The sequence below is a fragment of the Rousettus aegyptiacus genome, unplaced genomic scaffold, assembly GCF_014176215.1.
Source record: "Rousettus aegyptiacus isolate mRouAeg1 unplaced genomic scaffold, mRouAeg1.p scaffold_m13_p_13, whole genome shotgun sequence".
NCBI lineage: Eukaryota > Metazoa > Chordata > Mammalia > Chiroptera > Pteropodidae > Rousettus > Rousettus aegyptiacus.
Genome location: NW_023416288.1, coordinates 30,247,653 through 30,264,151, shown reverse-complemented (window position 1 = coordinate 30,264,151; position 16,499 = coordinate 30,247,653). Strand labels below are relative to the sequence as shown.

The following is a 16,499-nucleotide window of genomic DNA, read 5'->3' as shown; positions in this document are numbered from 1 at the left end:
CTAAGCTGCAGCCCCCAACCCCCAACCCAGAAGGCCCCTCCCCCATATCCTCTGAGATCAATCACTGCGGAGCCCCAGGAGAATCTGAGCAAACACTACTAAAACTGTTGCTAACACTGACAGGGACTGAGACTGAAAGTAGCAAGGGTGATTAAAATCTATAAGAAAATAAAAGACATTAGACTCTATATAAAGCAGGGATCCAAGAGGTTTAGATACCACCTACTCGAAACCAAAAGAAAAGCGCCGTTTTTGTAGCAGGCTACAGAGAGACTTTGATATAATAAATCCTCTTTCTGGAAAAACAAGAGAATACACTTTTATTAATTCCCACGTGGAGAAATAGTCCATTATACACCATGAACAACCAAGGTGACAAGGCATCTCAGAAAAAAAGAAGACAGATCTCCAGAAAATGAGCTCGTAGACATAGGAATATGCGACTTAAGTGACAGAAAATTCAGGATGGTACTTCTGAAAAAAATCAGTGAGTTCCAAAACGAGTCATACCAACAATTTCAGAAATTGCAAAAACAGCTAGATTGAAACCCTCAAAAAGAACTAAATAGAACTTCTGGGGATAAAAAACACACTGCAAGAGTTGAAAAATGAAATAACAAACTTGGGAAATGGAGTTGACTAAATGGAGGAAAGGATCTGATATCAAAGACAGAAATCTAGAAATAAATCAGAAGGAAGAAGAGAGGAACTGAAGAATGAAAAATAATGAAAGAGAAATTCAAGAACTAGCTGATACTGTCAGGAGAGGAAAGATAAGAATAATGGGCATTACCAAAGGAGAGGAGAAGGGGCAGGAACTAGAAAGCATTTTCAGACAAGTAGTGGACGAGAATTTCCCAAATCTAAGGAATGAGCTGGAACTTGGAATTCAAGAAGTCAACAGAATACCCAATTATCTCAACCCAAAAAGGCCTTCACCAAGACATTGTATTAAAGTTATCAAAAATCAATGACAAAGATAGAATTCTCAGGGAAGCCAGAGAGAAGAAAACAGTAATATATAAGGGAAAACCCATTAGATTATCATTGGACTTCTCAGCATGGACCTTACAAGCCAGAAAGGAATGGAATCAAATGTTTGAACTATTAAGTGAGAGGAACTACTAGCCTAGGGTAGTGTATTCAGCTAAGCTCTCTTTTAGATATGAAGGAGAAATTAAGACCTTTTCAGACATACAAAAATTGAGGGAATTCTCCACTACGAGACCTGCGCTGTGGGAAATTCTGAAAGGGGTCAGCTCACCTAAAACAAAATAACAACAACAAAAAAATACATAATTAGGAGTAAAGTGACTCTCAGGCAAAAAGAACCAGAAGAGTACAACCTTTTCTAAGAACAGGACATTTTAAGCTTAAATAATAAGAGATTGTTATAGCAAGATAGTAATGAATATTCAGCATACATAGAAACAAATTGAGATAACAATGACTAAAAAGGGGAGGATTCAAAGATCCAAATTCACAAAGGGGAAAGAAGATAAGGCACACACAGAAGAAAATGGGTGGCTGTATGTATATATATATCTTTTTCATATTTGTAATGGTAACCATACACTATAGAGTCAGAACTGAAGTATATAACATAAAACGAGAAGAAGTAGAGGCAAAACCCACAAAAGCCAACCAAAATTAAGAAAACAGAAACTCAAGGACAAGGAAGCAATGGAAACACTGAGCTACCAGAAAGGAAAAGATGAAATGGCTATAAGAAGACCTCATATTTCAATAATCACCCTTAATGTGAATGGACTGAACTCATCGATAAAAAGGTGCAGAGTTGCAGAATGGATCAAAAAACAAAACCCAACCATATGCTGCCTTCAGGAGACACATCTCAGCTCCAAAAACATATACAGACTCAAAGTGAAAGGTGGCAAACGATATTTCAAGCAAGTGGCATTCAGAGAAAAGCGGGAGTAGCGATACTAATATCAGATGAAATAGACTTTAAAATAAAAAAGGTAAAGAAAGATACTGAGGGACGCTTCTTAATGGTAAAGGGAATCATGCACCAAGAAGACATATCACTTATTAATATCTATGCTCCCAATCAAGGAACCCCAAAATATGTAAAGCAATTACTAACAGAACTAAAGGAAGAAACAAACCAAAACACTATCGTAGTAAGGGACCTAAATACCCAACTGTCAGATATGGACAGATCATCCAAACAGAAAATCAATAAGGAAATAACATTGTCAAATGGCACATTAGACCAACTGGACATAATTGACATATACAGAGCCTTTCATCCCAAAACGGCTGCTTATACATTTTTCTCTAGTGCACATGGAACATGCTCAGGAATCGACCACATACTGGGACACAGAGATAGCCTCAACAAATATAAGAGGGTTGAAATCATACCAACCATATTTTCTGATCATAATGCTTTGAAACTAGAGATCACCTGCAAAAAAGAAAACAGGAAGAACCACAAATACATGGAGATTAAACAACATGCTACTGAAGAATAACTGGGTCAGGGAAGAAATAGAAAGAGAGATCAAGAGATACATAGAAACACATGATAATGTTAGTACAACATATCAAAACTTTTGGGACATGGCAAAAGTGGTCATAAGAGAGGAAAGTTCGTATCATTACAGGCCTATCTCCAAAAATAAGAATGAGCCCAAATAAACAACCTAATGCTTCATCTTAAAAAATTAGAAAAAGAAGAACAAATGAGGCCTAAAGTCAGCAGAAAGAAAGAAATAATCAAAATTAAAGCAGAAATAAATGAAATTGAAAACATTAAAAAATAGGAAAAAGAAATACAACAAAGAGCTGGTTCTTTGATTTTAATAAAATTGACAAACCCCTGGCTAGACTCACTAAAGAAAAAAAGAGAAAGGACACAAATAAACAAAATCAGGGATGAAAGAGGGGAAATTCCAACTGACATCTCAGAAATACAAAGGATTATGCAAGAATACGATGAAAAACTATATAATACCAAATTTAATAACCTAGAAGAAATGGACCAGTACTTAGAAAAATACAACCTTCCTAGACTGAATCAAGATCTGGAAAATCTAAATAGACCAATCAGCAGTATGGAAATTGAAACATTCCTCAAAAACCTACCAAAAAGTAAAAGTTCAGGACTACATGGCTTTACCAGTGAATTCTACCAAACATTCAAAGAAGATTTAATACCTGTTCTCCTCAAGCTCTACCAAATAATCGAAGAGGAAGCAATACTTCCCAACTTATTTTATGAGACCAGTATTACTCTGATACCAAAACCTGGTAAAGATAACATACACACAAAAAAAGAAAACTGCAGACCAGTATCTCTCCTGAACACACATGCAAAAATTCTAAATGAGATACTAGCAAACCTAATACAGCAACATATTAAAAAGATTATACACCACGATCAAGGGGGTTTCATCCCAGGGGCACATGGATGGTTCAATATATGCAAATTGATTCATGTGTTTCACCACATAAACAAATTAAAAAATAAGAATCATATCAATAGATGCAGAAAAAGCCTTCAACAAGATTCAGCATTCATTTATGATCAAAACACTTAACAAAATTGGCATAGAAGGAAAGTACCTTAACATAATATATCCATCTATGACAAACCCTCAGCCAACATTATACTTCATGGTGAAAAACTAAAAACCTGTTCTCTAAGATCAGGAACAAAGCAAGACTGTCCATTATTGCCACTGTTATTCAATATAACATTGGAGGTCCTAGTGAGTGCAGACAGACGAGGGAAAGATATAAAAGGCATCCAAATAGGAAACAAGCAAGTCAAACCGTCACTGTGGATGACACGATTCTCTATATAGAAAACTCTGAAGATTCCACAAGAACACTACTAGAAACAATAAGCAAATACAGTAAAGTCTCTGGATACAAAATCGACATTCAAAAATCCATAGCATTCCTATACTCTAACAATGAAGAGTCAGAAAAAGAAGTGGAAAAAATAATTCCTTTTGCAATTGCAACAAAAAGAATAAAATACCTAGGAATAAATTTAATGAAACATGTGAAGGACCTATATAATGGAAACTACAAGACCCTATTAAAAGAAATTGAAGAAGATACAAAGAAATGGAAAGATATTTCGTATTCTTGGATTGGAAGAATCAATATAGTTAAAATGACCAGATTACCTAAAGCATTATACAGATTTAATGTAATCCCCATCAAAATCTCATCTGCCTTTTTTAAAGAAATAGAACAAAAAATCATCAGATTTGTATGGAAGCACAAAAGACCCAGAATTGCCAAAGCCATCCTAAGGAAAAAGAATGAGGCTGGAGGCATCACTCTGCCCAACTTCAAATTATACTACAGAGCAACAGTAATCAAAACAGCATGGTATTGGCAGCAAAACAGATACACTGACCAATGGAACAGAATCGAGAGTCCAGAAGTAAACCCATATTTATATGGGCAAATAATTTCTGACAAAAAAAAAAAAGCCAAAAACATACAATGAAGAAAGGAAAGCCTCTTCAATAAATAGTGCTGGGAAAATTGGAAGGCTACCTGCAAAAGAATGAAATTAGACTGTTGCCTATCACCACACATCAAAATTAACTCAAAATGGATTAAGAACCTGAATATAAGACCTGAAACAATAAAATGCATCTAAGAAAACATAGGAACGAAACTCAAAGACCTTGGACTTAAACAGAATTTTATGATTTTGACCTCAAAGGCAAGAGAAGTAAAGCAAAAATAAATGAATGGGACTACATCAAACTAAAAAGCTTCTGCTCAGCAAAAGAAATTGTCAGCAAGGTAAAGAGACAACCATCTCAATGGGAAAATATATTTGCAAGCAATGCCTCTGATAGGGACCTAATATCCACAATATACAAAGAACTCATGGGTCAATAACAACAACAAAAAACAAATGATCCAACGAAAAAATGGGCAGAGGACCTGAACAGACACTTCTCCCTAGAGGACATATAAATGGCCTATAAACATATGAAAAAATGCCCAACATTGCTAGCTATTAGGGAAATGCAAATCAAAACCACAATGAAGTACCATTTCATACCTGTTAGAATAGTTATAATCAACAGGACAAGTAATAACAAATGTTGGAAAGGATGTAGAGAAAAAGGAACCCTCTTACACTGCTGATGGAACTGCAAATTGATACAGCCACTGTGGAAAACATTATGGAATTTCCTCAAAAAACTAAGAATTGATCTACTGTATGATCCAGCAATCCCACTACAGGGTACTTACCCCAAAGACTTGAAAACCCATATCCAAAAAAATATTTGCACACTGATGTTCATAGTGGCATTATTCAGGACGTAGAAGCAACTGAAGTGTCCTATGATAGAGGATTGGCTAAAAAGTTGTGGTACATATATACAATAGAAATTACTCAGCCATAAGAAGAGATGAAATACCCATTAGTGACAACATGGATGGACCTTGAGATAATCATGCTAAGTGAAATAAGCCAGACTGCAAAAGTCGAAAACCACATGATATCACTTATATGTGGGATATAAACCTAAAAGCAACAAATGAACACGACAAACAAACAGAGATTCAAGGACATGGACAATGGACTAGTGGTTACCAGAGGTTAGGTAGTCGGGGAGGAGGGGAGAGGTAGACGGGTTAAAGGGGGTCAAATATAGGGGATAGGGGGAGGGTGAAAAGAGTAAAGGGAATCAAATATACGGTAGCTGAAGGAAACTGGGCTTTGGGTGGTAATCACACAATAGAATATATAGATGTCAAATTATAATGTACACCTGAAAATTACATAATTGTATTAACCGATGTTACCCCAATAAACTTAATAAAATAATAATAATCTTTACAACAACTCTTTTTTAATAAAAAAAAAAAAAAGCTTCATGGAGATGGAATTCATATACCATTGCAATAACTATTTAAAGTAGTTATTTTTGTGCTCTGTTGATGAGAAATATGATGCTCAGACCAGTAAATTCCTTTGTAAGCTTCACTTTGAACCCATATCTGCTTAATTGCAAAGCCGGCATTTTTTCTACTGTACCTCAGTGCCTCTGCTGTCATGAACCCAGTACTCTTTTTGGCAGGAATAATGCAAATAGCTGTTAAAACAAATAGCTTTTAAAGCAAATAGCTGATGACAATTTGATTTCTGAGAGGAGTTATGAAGTGAAGATAGTCCTTGTTTAATAGGAGGTATGATTCTAAGGAAGCATGAGGCTGGGACCACTTTATTTCACTCTCATTGAATTAAACTTTTTATTATTTTTGCTTTGAGGTCTTAAAAATCTAAACTTATTACTTTTGACATTATATATCATCAGAATTTTAAAAGATCTTATATTTTACTCTTATACAATTCATAGCATGGGTAGAACTAGGTATTCTCATACCCACCTTCTTACAGAGTTCAAATCAGGACATGGCAGTTTGATTTCTGAACCTGCCAGTGATGAACATGCTACCTGAGGCAATTCATTTAACTCCTCTGCTTCTCATCTTTATCATCTGTAAAATGAGTGTTCTTCATCTATATAATAATGCTTTTTTCTTCATGATCACTTATAATTGCAATCATTTCCCTTGAGTCTAAAGGGTAAGGGTTGACAACTCCATGAACCAGGACTGGCTACATAATTTGCCATGCTTGGTACAAAATGAAAACATAGGACTTCTTGTTCAAAACATATTAAGTATTTCAATATGGCAACAGCAGAGTGTTACACCAAGCATGAGGCCCTTCTAAGAATGGGGCCCTGTGTGACTGCATAGGTTACATGCTTATTTGTTCGACTATGCTGTGAATTTGGTGAAAATCTTCTGGGATCAAGAATGAGCCTTGATACTCTCCAGCAACAAACCCAGGGCATAGTCCCTAATCTTACTTCCTTTGGAAGGGAAGGCCTGACCCATGGGTAGGAAGAAGAGTGTAGGATTCAAAAGCTTGTTTTCTAGACTCCAAGTTGGAAGAATGGCTCTATTGCTTAGCACCTATGTAATCGTGGGCAAATAAATCCCTTAAACCTGATTTCCTTACCCTTAAAATGGAGTAATAATAAAACCAACTTACTAAAATCGTTACAAGTTATAAATGAGAAAATTCATCCACAGTATTAGGAAGTACTCAATAAATAACTCATGATGGATTTTTTTTATTATTTTACAGCCCCAAAATATTCCTTTTGCGTATATGTTTAGTCTTTACACTTTCTCTTACAAGCTGAAGTTTCTAAGAAGTTTCTTGGCTACATCATTAACCTAAACAAAACAATTTTGATCTACTGTTTCTCTATTCCTGATTTGTGCTCACTAATATGTTATCCTTCACAATAATTATAGCTTTTCCAAACATCATTTTTGCCACTGATGGAAGCATCATAGGGTATAAAGGAAGTGATAGACAGCTTGACATGGTGATATTAAGAAGATGATGTATTTATGGACCATTTTGAGTAATTAAGATTGAAGGCATCATTGAAATTACCATGCATTATACTGCTTATATGTTCCAGGGTCCCAGGAGAATCTTGTAAAGCCATTTCTTTAGGAAAAGTGACTGCTGACATTTTTCCTCTCAAGTCTTTTAAATCTTTAATCATAATGACCAGAGATAATTCTCAAACTATTGAATAATTGGTGATAGGATATATATACTCCTAGAGGGTGCCACTAGCCTATCAGAAGTTCTCCTTGGGTTGCATCTAATTAGACCATACACACCATGATAATTCTAGCAAAATCATATCAGGGGAGCTGATTACAGTTTCTTTGTGATTCACACAGGCATTTCATACCCTTTGCATTTGCAAGAGAATGCAAAGTTGTTTGGGTAGGGTTAGCCTCTGGGGGGTGAAGAAGCACACCTGTTCAATTATTGTTCTTTTGACGTTTTATCATTTGTTGGCATAAGAGTTATAGCCTGCATGGAAGTATTTCAATATCACATAGGTCAAAAGTGAAAAATAGTACAGATCATTGAAACAAAGGAAATCTGAGTATTCAAGGACTAATTGGAAAATACTTTGAACCTACTGGATAGCTAAAAATAGCAATTTTCACTATATGATGACTACCATAAATATAATGACTTCAAAGGAGCACATTTAAAGGAATAATTTTTTAAATGATATTGTTTTCCTGGTTATACTTTTGTAAACATACCCCACCTCCTGCAAAAATCTGAGATCAGATCATTTGCTAAGTCGTATAGTCGGTAAATATCACTGTTTACTCAAGGAGTGAAACTTTATTCATTGTTTTTTAAGAGAAAAAAATAACGAATCATGTAGAATCAGAATAAGTGTGTTATAAGCGTCCCCAATTAAGTAGGTAGTAGACTGTTCTTTTCCCACTTACTCATTCCAACACTGACTGACTCATGCTTCTTTGGACAAAGCTTGAAAAATTCCTATTTAGGACAGCACTTGCCCTTGAGTATGAAGTTGAATTAGAAGGAAATGCAAGAAATGATCCATGTGGCTGGCTATTTGTGCTTGTGTTAACAAGCAGTGCCCTCCATGGGTCAATGTCACTATCCTTCCAGTCAATGGCTTTTCTCTTGTATCCCTTTCTCTATATTCACAGGAAAAAAAATCCAGATTTGCGATGAAGTCCTATGAGGTCTGTGCGTGTGTGTGTGTTTGTGTGTGTACATAAAAAGATTAGGAGAAGGATTTGGGGTGGGGGGAAGGATAGTAGGAGCAGCCAGAGAATAGGGAGAAATCCATTTGGCCAAGAAAAGAAATCGGCATGGTGGTTTTCCGAATGTGGTTCTCAAAACATACCCCTCAGAACCACAGCATCACATCACTTGGCCACTTTGTTAGAAATGCAAATTCTTGTGTGCAGCCTTAGACCTTCTGGATCAGAAACACTGGGCTGAGTTCAGCAAATGGTGTTTGATCAAATCCTCCAGACGACTCTGGTATGGCTTTAGAACTACTGGATTAAGGACAGTGAATATGTGCCTGGGTGACTGAAGAAAAGAGTTACTCCATAGAGTTTTAGCTAATCACCAACTTGTGCCTCTGTTTTTGAGATGTTATGATTCTCTATGATCATAGTTGCATAAGGCACTGTTCCTGGTTCTTATGTGGGTGAAGACTTCTAACAGTATTTCACTGGTTACAACTTTCTGTACATCAAAGGTTGTTTGGCTCAAAGAAATCCTGGGTCTAAATCATTTATTTTTGTTCTTTTCTCCACAAGAAATTAGAGTTTAGGTAGATCCATCTAAATCATTTTTCCATTTAAAATGTACTTTACCTTTCGGAAAAAAAAATACTTTTTCATCTAAACATTTTTTTCTCCATTTTGATTTGTTTAGCTTTATTGAAGGATATGAACTAATTTTCCTATCTTAAAATGTTGGCTAGCTATGGTGCACTAAGGACTTTTAGTTTTGGATATTGTATTTGGTAAAATCAACCATAGAACCCTGAAGATTTGCCAGGAATCTTGAGGTTTCAGTGCAAATTGCATATTGCATAATTCAGCTTTTCACCCAATCATTCCGTATATTTTCAACTATCAAAGGAAAAATTGCTAGTGCACCATTTGATTTTTTTAAGTATGGCACCTATGAGATAAATTTTGCATCTGTTTATTCATCATCCATTTCCTTTCTTTTCCTTCATTTTCTCATTTAATTTGTTCTTTATCTTTTTTTATACCAGAAAAGGCTTTTGATTTCTTTAAAAAATAAACGTCTTTGAAATAAAATGTCAAGAACTTGAAGGAAAAATATGACAAAAAATACGTCAAAGACGAAAGATGTATGGTTAATACATGAAAGAGAACCAAAAGTAAGGATTTTCATGGCAGCATAACTGGAATTATGAACTAGAAGGTAAGATAGTCTCAGAATATACTATTGAGAACTTTGAGTCTGAGAAGTAGTTTACAGTGTCTTCAGTTTGGGCTCTCTAGAGTAGCTGAAAAGTGCATAAGTAATTATTTTTGAGTCAATTACTCACCAGCTATTTGACTTTATAGGTTAGTTATGTCCAATTGCTGCTATTCATTTTTGTACTCTGTAAAATCCAATTTAAAATACCTTTTTAGCAAGATACGAAATTACTATACAGAAATCTTTCACATTCTCTTATACTAATAATGAACAACCAGAAAGAGAAATTAAGAAAACAGTCCCGTTTACAATTGCATCAAAAAGAATAAAATACTCAGGAATAAATTTAACCAAGGCAGTGACATACTTGTAGTCCAAAAGCTTCAAGACATTGAAGAAATTGAAGAGGATACAAATAAATGGAAGAATATACCATATTGTCCTATGCACTCTGAAGATTCAGTGAAATCCTTATCAAAATACCAATGATATTCTTCTCAGAACTAGAACAAATAATCCTAAAATGTATTTGGAACCACAAAAGACCATACATATCCAAAGTAATCTTGACAAAGAAGAACAGAGTTGGAAATACCACACTCCCTCACCTCAAACTATATTACAAAGCTATAATAATCCAAATAGTATAGTACTGACACAGAAACAGACATATAAATTAATGGAACAGAATAGAGAGCCCAGAAATAAATCCTTGCTTATAAATCTCATCAGCTAATCTATGATGAGAAGCAAGACTATGTAATGGAGAAATGACAGCCTGGTCAACAAGTGGTATTGGGAAAACTGGACAGATATATGCAAAAAAAAAATTTACACCAAATACAAAATTAATTTTAAAATGGATTAAAGATTTAAATGTAAGGCCTGAAACTAGGAAACTCCTAAAAGAATATATACGTAGTAAACTTTCACACAGCTCTTAGTAATATGTTTTCTTATATATCTCCTTGGGCAACGAAGGGAAACAAAGGAAAAAATAAACAAATAAACTAAAAAGCTTCTGTTTAGTGAAGGAAATCATCAGCAAAACAAAAAGACAACCTATTGAATGGAAGAACATAGTCACAAATAATATACCCAATAAAGGGTTGATACCCAAAATATATAAAGAACTCATACAACTCAATAACAAAAAATAAACAATCTGATCAAAAAATAGGCAGGGGACACAAAAAAAAGTTTCTCCTAAGAGGACATACAGATGGCCAACCGACATATGAAAAGATGCTCAACATCACTAGTCATCAGCAAAACTCAACACCACAATGAGATACCACCTCACACCAATCAGAATGGCGAGGTGTTGGTGAGGATGTGGAAAAACAGGAATGGTTGTGTACTGTTGGTAGGACTGTAAGTTGGTACAGCCACTGTGGAAAACACTACGGAGATTCCTTGAAAAACTAAAAATAGATCTGCCATAAGACCCAGCAATTCTACTTCTGGGTATTCAAAGAAAACCAAAACACCAATTCAAAAAAATATATTCATCCCTATGTTCATTGCAGCATTATTTACAAATAGCCATGATATGGACGCACCATAGGTGTCCATTGATAAATGAATGGATAAAGAAGATGTGGGGTGTGTAAGTGTGTGTATTCTTTTTTTATTGTTGAATAATAGTCCATTTGTACAAAATAAAAAAGAAAAGATTTAAATTTTGCCATTTGTGACAACATGGATGGACCTAGAGAATTAAGTGAAAGACCAATACCATATCATTTTACTTATATGTAGAATCTTAAAAAAACAACAACAAACAAATAAACAAAAAGAGACTCAGAAACAGAGGCAAGAGATGGTTGCCAGAGGGGAAGGAGATGAGAAGATGAGTGAAAAAGGTAAAAGCAGATATAGTCGAAAATATTGTAATAAGTTTGCATGGTGACAGATGACTACCTGAAACTAATGTAATATAACATCATATATCAACTACACTTAAATTTTAAAAAATTTTAATAAAGGACTAGCTATAACTATTGGACAAATAGGGGTGACCTAGAGAAGGGAGAAGAGCTAAGCCAAGGGCAATGTGTATTGCTAACGAGGGCCTTTGCCAAACGCTCTACAAGGAGCCTAAACAACATTTTGGCAAGCTAATATGGTACTCATATTCACTGGAGATTCCAATATGCTTCTTAGCATGTTAATGGACCTGATAAGTCCCAAGGTACCATTCCCCTTTTTGCCTCATTTTACAGTACTTCTCAACTCTGACTCTGGGCTTTGCCATGTGACTCACTTTAACAATAGAATAAAGCAGAGCAATAATGTACCAGTTCTGTGCTTCAAGAGACCTTGTGTGTTCCTACATGTTCTCCCGTACCTTTGCTATCACCTCAAGAACATGCTCGGGCTAGTTGTTGGTTCAAAAAAGATGAGAGATAGAGTTAACCATGATCAGTCAACTCTCAGCCGACCCCAGATGTTTGAGCAATAAATGTTAATTATTTGTAAAAAAAAATAATAAAATAAAATACCTGCTTTTCGGTGTTGTCATGGAACTAGAAGAAAACATACGTGTAAAGAAGGCTGAGTCTCAGCAATGGGATACCTACAATTAGTACATATTGATGCTTTTTTAGTTGTAATTCCTCTGTGTTCATAGTTACATGGATAAATAAACACCACTATTTATTTATCCATTCATGTAACAAAGACATTTTCATTGATTTCACTTTTTGTTAATATAATATAATGAACATTCATGTATATCTCTTCTAATGAATGCCTATGTGCAACGTTTTACTACAACAAATAACTGGGGTTGGAATTGCTGGGTACTAGGCTGTAAGCATCTTTCCTAGACAACACCAGATTGATTTTAAAGTGGTTGGGCCTATTAATACATCCACTAGGGATATGTAGGATTTCCCTTTTTTTCGACATCTTTATCAGTAATTGGTATTGCTAGATTTTGAAATCTTTACAAATTTGATGGATGGTAATTGTATCTTGTGTGGTTTCATTTAGCATTTTCCTGATTACCAATAAATAGAACATTTTAATATATAAGGGTCATCTGTGTTTATTTTTTGTGAGAAATTCTTTTTTTACAGCTTTTTTGAAAGAGACTCATATTTACATTGCACAATTCAATTATAATTGGCATTCAATAATATGTTAGTTTCAGTTGTACAACATAGTAACTCACAAAGTGATCGCCCCACTAAATCTAGTACCCCTCTTCCTCCTTACATATTCATTGCAACATTGTTGACTATTTTCCTTATGCTACACTTTATATCTCCATGACTGTTTTGCAGCTATACATTTGTACTTCTTAATATCTTTGCCCTTTTTTGCCATCCCCCTCCCATCTAGTAGCCCTCAAAATATTCTCTAAATCTATGAGTTTGTTCCCATTTTTGTTGTTGTTGTTTATTTTGTTCTTTAGATTCCACATGTACGTGAAATCACGTGGTATTTGTCTTTATCTGACTTATTTCATTCAGTGCAATACCCTCTAGGTCCATCAAGGCAATATTTTTTCCCCTCTCCTTCCTTTTAGTCTGTGTGTGTCTTAATTTGAAGTTAGTCTCCTGTAATAGTGGCTTGGCGATGAATTCCTTTAGCTTATTTTTGTCTGGGAGGCTCTTTGTCCTTTGACTTTAAATGAAAGCTTTGCTGGATAAAGTATTCTTGGTTGTACATCGTGGGTTTTCTTCACATTGAATATTTTGAGCCAAGCCCTTCTGTCCTGCAAAGTTTCTTTTGAGAAATCAGCTGCCAGTGTTTCTTTTAAGATTCTCTCTTTGTATTTAACCTTTGGCATTTTAATTATGATGTGTCTTGGTGTGGGCTTTTTGGGTTCATCTTTTTTGGGACTCTGAGCTTCCTGGGGTTGTATGTCTATTTCCTTCACCAGGTGAAGGAAGTTTTCATCATTATTTCTTCAACTCTTTATTCAACTTGTTCTCTCTCTTCAGATACCCTTATGATATGGATGTTGGTACATTTAGTTTTGTCCCATAGGCTTCTTAAATTATTATATTTCCTCCTCCTCCTCCTCCTCCTCCTCCTCCTCCTCCTCCTCCTTCTCCTCCTCCTCCTCCTATTTGTCATCTTGATTGGTGTTATTGGCTTCCCATCCATTAGATTGGTGGTTCAATCCTCTTCTTCATCTGCTCTGTTGATTCCCTCTAATATACTCTTTATCTCAGATACTGTATTCTTCATTTCTGACTGGTTCCCTTTTATAATTTTCATTTCATTTTTATGTTTTTTTATCTCTTTGTTAAGGTTCTCACAGAGTTCATCTACACCTTCCCTAAGTTCATTGAGCATCTTTACAACCAGTGTTTTGAACTCTGCATCTGTTAGATTGCTTGACTCTATTTTTCCTTTATCTCTGATGTTCTTTCATATGGTGTCTGCTTCTTTGTTTTCCCATTTTGGCTGCATTTCTGTGTCTGTTTCTGTGTACCAAGCAAAGCTTCTAAGTCTTCCAGTCTTATTAGTGTGGCTTTATGTAGTAGGTAACCAGAGGCACAGTCCTGAGAGGGGTTCAGCGGCAGGCCAAGTTTAGCCCCAGCTTTTGCCCCTCTAAGGCCACCTGTTAAGATTCGGCAAGCAATCCACAGATGCTATGCTTATAGTTGCCTCAAGAGACCACGCCAGCTTCCATCAGTATGAGTCTTGGAGCTACTCATCAAGGGCCACAGTACTTGTTGAGGATACAACTGAATATGGCTTGAATGGGGCCTTGAGTTGGGGGAGGCGGAGTTTCAGGGAATCCTCTGGGCGGAGCTACCACTGTTACTCAGTTTGATGATGCCTCAGCACACTGGAAGTGGGGAGGGCTCAACAGAGGAGCAATTGATACCGCCAACACATCTGCCCAGGAGAAAGCCTCACTTTCAGTCCTTGCTTCAGCAACTCAGTGCCCCCCTGTTAAGTCCCTGTATCCCCAGAGAAGCCGTCTATCACTGTCTGATGGAGCAAGCAAATCCCATCACCAAGAAAGTCCGGTTGGGGACACGGCCCCTGTAAGTGGTGTCTGCAGCTGCCAGCGGCCTCTGCCACAGCCTCTGTCCCACTCAGCTGCTGGGGACTGGGTAGCCTCGTGTCTTCATCCCCTCCCACCTCCAAATGGTTGATTTCTTATTTCTCTCCCTAGTTGTAGGGCTTCTGTTTATCTAGACCCCAGACGACTCTGCTTGCTGTTTGCTCCATGTTTATGTAATAACTTTGATGGAGTCGCAAGAGGAGATGAACAAAGCCCCTATCATCTATGCCATTTTGCCAGCCATGTGAAAAATTTTTGTTCAGACCTTTTTTCAAAATTTTTTTTGTTTTTATTTTGCTTAGTGTTTTATAGAAATATTTGATATATTTTAGAATCCCCTCCTTTTTTCTTTTTCAGTCATGTGTAATGGATATATCTTCTCTCAGTTTTTTCCTTGTTTTTAGTTTTTGTAAATGATGTCCTTTGATATATAGTATTCCTCACTCTTATTTGTTTTGTTTTGTATTTTGCATGTTAGTGCTTTGTTTAAGAAATTCTCTATTTTCCAGAAAGCATAAAGACAATTTTTTAGACTCTATTCTCAAGTTTTAAAGTTTTGCCTTTCAGTCTTTAAATCTCTTAGAAACTATTTTGCATATGATCAATGTACTTTTTTTTTTATCATGGACAACCAATTATACTAGAACTTTTTATCGAATAATCCATCATTTCCATACTGCTCTGCATATCAAATTTTCATGTGAAGGCGAGTCTCCTTCTGGGGTTATTCCATGTCCTTAGTCTATTTCTGTTCTAACTGCATTGTCTTATTTAGCATTTATTTATAATAAATACTGATATCCGGTGGTGCATACCACTTTCATGATGTTTTTCCTCTGGATTGTCTTGAATATTAGCCTTTTGCTTTTCTATATGCATTTAAAATAGCTCAGAACTTACAAATACATGTATATACATGATATATGTTGTATATACATAACATGTTGTGATGTTTCTTGGAACTGAATTGAATGTATAGAAGGATTTGGGGAAGAATTTCCAGTTTTGTGATTTTTTTAGTCTTCCAACTGCCAAACAGGAAATATCTATTAATTGAAGTTTCAACTTACTATTCTTTTTTATTATCCATGGATTTACATTATTACTTTCATATAAGATCACTAATGCATTTCTAGGTTTGCTTGTTGGTGTTAATCTAGAATCTCAGCATTTTTCAGTGGAGTGCTAATTCATACCTAGTAAAGCATCCTACCAGAAGCAGAGGACCTATGTAGAGTATTTTTATGTGCAGCTTTCTATTTAATATGTGTAACTACTTTGACTTTGGTTTCTCTGCCAACCTATCTATGCTTACATACATGTTTGTTTTTCATTTTGTAGGTGGAAAAATGTTAACCAGTGAAAGAGCCCGTTTTTGGTCAGGAGGAATTTCACAAAGTAGGTCTGAAGGAAATTTGATTGACATGGAAGCCCGAAGAGCCTCAAAAAATTGCAATATCACAGGTACAGGAACTTATAACTGTTGTAATTTTTTTATCCATCACCAACAATTATTGCACTCTTCCTCTGAAAAGTGCTACATAAGATTAAAAGAATTATAAATTCCCAACATTATCATAGAAATACTAGTGCAGCCAACATATTATATATTATGAG

General features: G+C 35.6%; 1 protein-coding gene across 4 annotated transcripts in view; it reads left to right on the top strand.

Annotated features, from left to right (window-relative positions):
* MACC1 (MET transcriptional regulator MACC1) overlaps window positions 1–16,499 on the top strand; it is a 97,500-nt gene that overhangs the window by 61,735 nt on the left and 19,266 nt on the right. For 3 of the 4 annotated variants that reach the window (XM_036230396.1, XM_036230398.1, XM_036230397.1), the window contains one exon: window positions 16,224–16,346. In XM_036230396.1, coding sequence (XP_036086289.1) covers window positions 16,224–16,346 — 123 coding nt within the window. Of the gene's footprint in view, window positions 1–9,687; window positions 9,851–16,223; window positions 16,347–16,499 lie in introns of those variants that run through there. The other variant, XM_016159520.2, reaches the window with a different exon arrangement.